Source organism: Oncorhynchus nerka, linkage group LG26, assembly GCF_034236695.1.
Source record: "Oncorhynchus nerka isolate Pitt River linkage group LG26, Oner_Uvic_2.0, whole genome shotgun sequence".
Lineage (NCBI taxonomy): Eukaryota > Metazoa > Chordata > Actinopteri > Salmoniformes > Salmonidae > Oncorhynchus > Oncorhynchus nerka.
The window spans coordinates 10,525,164-10,531,452 of NC_088421.1; the positions used below are offsets into that span (position 1 = coordinate 10,525,164).

A 6,289-nucleotide genomic window follows, 5' to 3' on the forward strand; every position below is an offset into this window, starting at 1 on the left:
CACTAAAACGATGGAGAATCTCCATAAAAAGAGTCCCTACAAAGTCGTTATAAAGCAGAACTTCAATCGGTGTACAGCACTAGCTTTTCTCAGACTTACTCAAACTCTGTTGCAAAGCTGTTGAGAAATAATAGTCAGCTTGTGGCCTTGGACGGCTTCCAGATGCTGCAAAGGCAGAAGTTACTAAACACAATGGCTGAGTGGTTCCACAGAGCTGTGAGCCTCCACTGGCAGTGCTTTGTACAGTGTAATCAGATATAATTACCAGCTAGCGCTGACTGCTGAATACCTAGGATAGGATAAAGTAATCCTTCTCACCCCCCCCCCCCTTAAAAGATTTAGATGCACTATTGTAAAGTGGCTGTTCCACTGGATGTCTTAAGGTGAACGCACCAATTTGTAAGTCGCTCTGGATAAGAGCGTCTGCTAAATGACTTAAATGTAAATGTAATGCTGCAGACATCTCACTGTAGCACCATGTCGTTAGTCCTGTTTACTGTCCACTAATTGTGACGCAATAAAGATTCAAGAGTCAAAATACTTTTTTCTCACATGGTAATGGTGCGCCTCTGGAAAAATCTTTACTATGCACTCTTAGAATTTTTTAACTTGTATTATTTATTGAACCTTTATTTAACTAGGCAAGTCAGTTAAGAACAAATTCTTATTTACAATGACGGCCTAGGAACAGTGGGTTAACTGCCGTGTTCAGGGGCATAACGACAGATTTTTACATTGTCAGCTCAGGGATTCGATCTAGCAACCACTAGGCTACCTGCCGCAAGATGCAGAGCCTTTGACCGATGCGCCACTCCAAGTATAACTATTTTGGGTTCCATGTAAAACCCTCTGTGGGAAGGGTTCTACATGGAACCCAAAAGGGTTCTACCTGGAACCAAAAGGGATTCTTCAAAGGGTTCTCTTATTGGGACAGCCAAAGAACCCTTTTTGGTTATAGATAGCGCCTTTGTCATTGAAGTAAAAGAATGTGGGGCAGGTTCCATGAGTTTATAATTTCAGACTCCTATTATTAAAGTAACACAATCCATAACAGTGAGAAATGAAAAACCTTTCCATGGACTCATTTCTCTCTAGGGAAGTCATTGTCTGTCATTTCCATTAAACGACATGTGTTCAATAACCTTGCTACAGTTAGTCAAGCACGCTCTACAGTTCTCCAACAGCAAAGACAATCTGAGTCCTGTTAACGTCATACCGTATGGACCCTGTAGAACAGACAGTTCAGCAAAGTCGCTGTCTTTGATGCCTCTCAATTCAAGGATCTTTCTTACCTTGTGGTCCATGCCAAAACATTTAGCAGTGCTCCCAGCTACCCCGGTCTGAAAATCCAACCCTTCTATATGTTCTTTTAACGGGCTCTTCTCTGCCGTGACAGGCAATCCACCCCAGCTGCATGCAAATTAAGGGTTCAACTTTGCCCTTCCCAAATTGTCAGAACACTGTACAGAACAATGAATTAATTTTGGACATCTACAGCGCTGGCTTAACTTCTTGGTGACAGGGGGGCAGTATTGAGTAGCTTGGATGAATAAGGTGCCCAGAGTAAACTGCCTGCTACTCTGTCCCAGATGCTAATATATGCATATTATTAGTAGTATTCTAAAACTGTTTGAATGATGTATGTGAGTATAACATAACTCATATGGCAGGCAAAAACCTGAGAAAAATCCAACCAGGAAGTGGGAAATCTGAGGTTTGTAGTTTTTCAACTCTTTGCTATTCCAATATACAGTGTAAATGGGGTCATATTGCACTCCCTAAGGCTTCCACTAGATGTCAACAGTCTTTAGAACGTTGTTTCAGGCTTCTACTGTGAAGTGGGGGCGAATGAGAGGGGATTGAGCCAGGTGTCTGGCAGAGTGCCACAGGCTCTGACGCGCGGTCATAAGAGAGTTGGCTCTCGTTCCATTGCTTTTCTACAGACAATGGAATTCTCCGGTTGGAACATTATTGAACATTTATGATAAAAACATCCTAAAGATTGATTCTATACTTAGTTTGACAAGTTTCTACGGGCTGTAACAGAACTTTTTTAACTTAAAAAAAATGTATTACTTTTCTGAACACGCGTTTGGATTTGTTTACCAAACGCCCTAACAAAAGAAGCTATTTGGACATAAATTATGAACTTTATCGAACAAATCATACATTTATTGTGGAACTGGGATTCCTGGGAGTGCATTCTGATGAAGACCATCAAAGGTAAGTGAATATTTATAATGCTATTTCTGACTAATGTTGACTACACAATATGGCGGATATCGTTTTGGCTGCTTTGTTGTCTGAACGCTGTACTCAGATTATTGCATGGTTTGCTTTTTCGGCAAAGTTTTTTTGAAATCTGACACAGCAGTTGCATTAAGGAGAAGTATATCTCTAATTCCATGTATAACACTTGTATTTTCATCAACATTTATGATTAGTATTTCTGTAAATTGATGTGGCTCTCTGCAAAATCACTGCATGTTTTAGAACTACTGAACATAACACGCCAATGTAAAATGAAATTTTTTGATATAAATATGCACTTTATCGAACAAAACATACATGTATTGTATAACATGAAGTCCTATGAGTGTCATCTGATGAAGATCATCAAAGGTTAGTGATTCATTTTATCTCTATTTGTGCTTTTTGTGACTCCTCTCTTTGGCTGGAAAAATGGCTGTGTTTTTCTGTGAGTTGGTGGTGCTTTCGCTGTAAAACTTTTTTGAAATCAGACACTGTGGCTGGATTAACGAGAATTGTATCTTTAAAATTGTGTAAAATACTTGTATGCTTGAGGAATTTTAATTATGGGATTTTTGTTGTTTTGAATTTGGCGCCTTGCACTTTCACTGGCTTTTGGTGAGGTGGGACGCTACCGTCCCACATACCCCAGAGAGGTTAAGCCGGATGCTCTGAAGTAAGCAGCGCTGCTTCCAGTGGTGTGTGATTTCCTTGACAAGTCTTACATAACGATGGTTTTGGCCATGCTAACACTTGGCTTAGCAACACTTACGACAGTGTGGTAAGAGGAGTTTTTAGGAGACGTAAATGTTATTAAAAGCAGCCTAATGTCATTTTGTCTTTTGTCATGATGAGAATCAGAGCCACAACAAAAGGAATGTTGGTTTTCTGTGGCTACCAAGGCAGTAAAACTGAGACTACCTATTAGACCTTGATGACTAATTTCCCACAGGACATGACTAGTACCCAACAAGCTGGGCACTGATGTTACTGATGTGAAGTAGAAGCTCTAACTTCTCAAAGTGTTCACACCTGGGCCCTGCAGCTGTGTTTGAAGTGTTGGTTCAACCTCAGATGGCTCTGCTGAGTAAAAGACAAACTTCAAATGTAATTCCAGAAGCGGATTTGAAAGTGTTTGATGTGAATACAGTAAAGCACAGATCAACAGCTTCACCAAATTTTGACGAAAGTTAAACCAGAACAACACCCATCTAGCCTGATCCCTCCTCTCTCTCTCTCCCACTCCCTGCCTCGTCACCCTGCTCAGACCAATGCCAGTTTCCTGCTGCAAAAGAGAGCGGCTTAAACCTGCAGCCAAGAACAACGGAACATGAGGAGCCAAGAGCAGAGAGTTTGATGTTCCCAGAACCGCCTTCTTCTCCTCCAACTCTGGCTGGTGTGTTGATGAGGTCTCTCTGGGTGTGGGGGTGTGAGCAGGGCACCGGAGCTGGAGCACAGAGGTCCAGTGGAGGCCGAGGTACATGAAACAAAGGTGACTGACTTGATCCACACTGAGGTGAGACGTACTGGAGAGATGGAGGCAATGGGACTGGGAACCACATTGGGATAGAAATTTGAAATAACAAATATTTTACTCCCATAGATGTAGAAGCAAAATGGAGTAAAAGTGTGGGTGGATGTTATTGGATAAGAACAACAATGATGATAGATTCTGGTCTCAGGTTAAAGACCCCCAGGTCTAGATGAAGGTGTGGTTGTGGGACCAAAGGATTGTCTTTGAACCTTTTTCTTATTTTGACAGATGTTTGCGATGAAAGGGGACGCTTGTTTTACGGGTAAGCTTTATGAAACAGAACATCTCCTTGTCCAGTAAAAACAACAACCAACAAATAGACAGGACATTCCAGCCTGTTAGTGTGTTTGTTTCTATTTCTTTTACGACGGTTCAGGCCAGCCTCTGAAACTGCTGGAACTGCTGGAGTGGTGGTAGGCCCTCTCCCAGCAAACATCTCAGTGGGAGGGGAGGAGAAGCAGCAGTGAGTGGGTGGGATTTATTAGGGGCTGATCAGCCCTTTAGAGGGTGGTTGGGTGGGATTTTTTTAGGGGCTGATCAGGCTGTTGGCTTCCTGCTTTCTGTGCAGCTCGAGTCCAAAGACACAGGGGTGGTACCTGAAATTCCTCCATGATCCTAAAGGTAAGACCGAGCCCCAGGAGATAGGGATTGTTCTGAAACCTGTACACCCAGGTAGACCTCAGGGTGTGAATGAGTGTCTAAAAGACAGAATAAATAGGTATGATGGAAAACAAGAATGAAAGCATGTGAATGAGAGATCTGCATTGCCTTTGCATTTGCCAAACAAACCCAGTACCATCCACACTGCAGGTGTAACAGCTAGACACCACAATATATCTGGCCCTACATGACATTTGATTGAGAGCTGACACAACTGTGCTTTTAGAGAAATCACACAGAAACCAAAAACAATGACTGTAATAACACAGTAATAACAGAACCTGGTGAATTACAGTATATGATCTTCTTATTGACTTCATCACCTTGAATCATCATACTCAGCTTTGTTGATACTGTTTTCCCTCCCTTGTACTAACTGAACTAATTCTGGCCGCATTACACACAATGTATGTTCTGGTATAGACCTCAGTATCGAAGAACTGAATACATCTTGTTGAAAGTTCAATTCCCTCTGAAGGTGTGATATAGGATAGGCCAAGTAAATTTAAGTTATATTTCCACATGGGAGGAACTGAGAATTTCATTGAAGAAACAAAACGAGTTTTTAGTTTGGCCCACCTCCAACGTTGTTCACAATGTCAAGTTGGTTACTGGGCCTACTTTGTCTTCATTTCAGAGAGACAGTGAAATAACTTGTATAGCCTAGTGTTATCCGTCTTCATTCATGGATTATTATTAACCTAGATTTAATCTCTACAAATCGACCCATAGCATGCCTAGGAGTAAGGCAGGTCAGTGTTCAAAAGCGAGAGGTCACTGTCGTGTCCATAGGCCTACACGGTACACGGGGACGGAGAAGAGATGGACGTAACTGTATAACAGGATGTAAAGGTCACATCTGCCCCCGAGGTGGCAAATATATGCAACGCGTCAGTCCCATACCAGTTTACAAAGGAAGGACACATATCTACCATTTTACACCCCCCCCCCCCACCACCACACACACATCTGGTTCCACTCAGAATTCGGACTTTCGTGGCATTCCAATGCATCAGTGAAGTTCGGATAAAAAGTACCCGTAAAATCCCACCAGGTCTCCCCCCTCCAAAAACAACAAAACGAAATAAGTTTTAGGTGGATATTCAGACATGCAATAACAAAGTCTGCGACTCTCGGTCTCCAGAGTTTTCCTTGAATGAAAAGCCGAGAAGCATTCGACAGCAACATATTGATCTTACCTGAAACGCTGCTGTTTAGTTCCAGACTAAAGATGAATAAATATAAAGTGCATTTGTAAAAGTGAAGGCAATTTTTCCATGTTCTCCTCGAATTCTTGTTTCGGTCGCAGCGTGGCATGCCCACTATTGCTCAGCAAACTGTAAATCGGAGCAATTTATGGAGAGCTTTCCTTTCGGGACGGATGGGTAAGAGTGGTGGTGGGTATGATGGGTTGCAGATGAGAGGAGGAGTAGAGTGGGCTCTGTGTCTTTTTAGCGCGTCATTAAAACTGAAGTTAGCAGACGCGTTGGGTCTGCGTCACCATACTCTAGCCCGCCTCACATTCACACACTGTATTGCAGATATGCAACACTGTGTCAGAATCTCAGACATGCAACATTATTACCATGCATTTTCTTGAGATCCGCCCGCTGTTACATTGTAACAACATCCCTGCTTGTGATGCGTTACATGCTGCAAATATGTAGCCTATCTCGTCTAGGCCTATTTGTGTCCTTCAAAATAAGGTATTGGTATTACAGATATAATATATATATATATATTATCTGATAAATCTGTATATCTGTAATATATATATATATAATATATATATATATATATATATTACACCTATAGACACTTGATTTCGCTTATTTTAAAACGACA

At 41.7% G+C, this 6,289-nt stretch overlaps 1 protein-coding gene across 1 annotated transcript in view; it reads right to left on the bottom strand.

Moving 5' to 3' along the window:
* The window catches only part of LOC115110251 (C-type mannose receptor 2-like), a 47,713-nt gene extending 41,819 nt beyond the window's left edge, over nucleotides 1-5,894 (bottom strand). Inside the window, 1 exon segment of the mRNA XM_029635748.2 lies at nucleotides 5,644-5,894. Coding sequence (XP_029491608.2) covers nucleotides 5,644-5,761 — 118 coding nt within the window. The 5' untranslated portion in view covers nucleotides 5,762-5,894.
* Nucleotides 5,895-6,289: the final 395 nt, after the last annotated feature.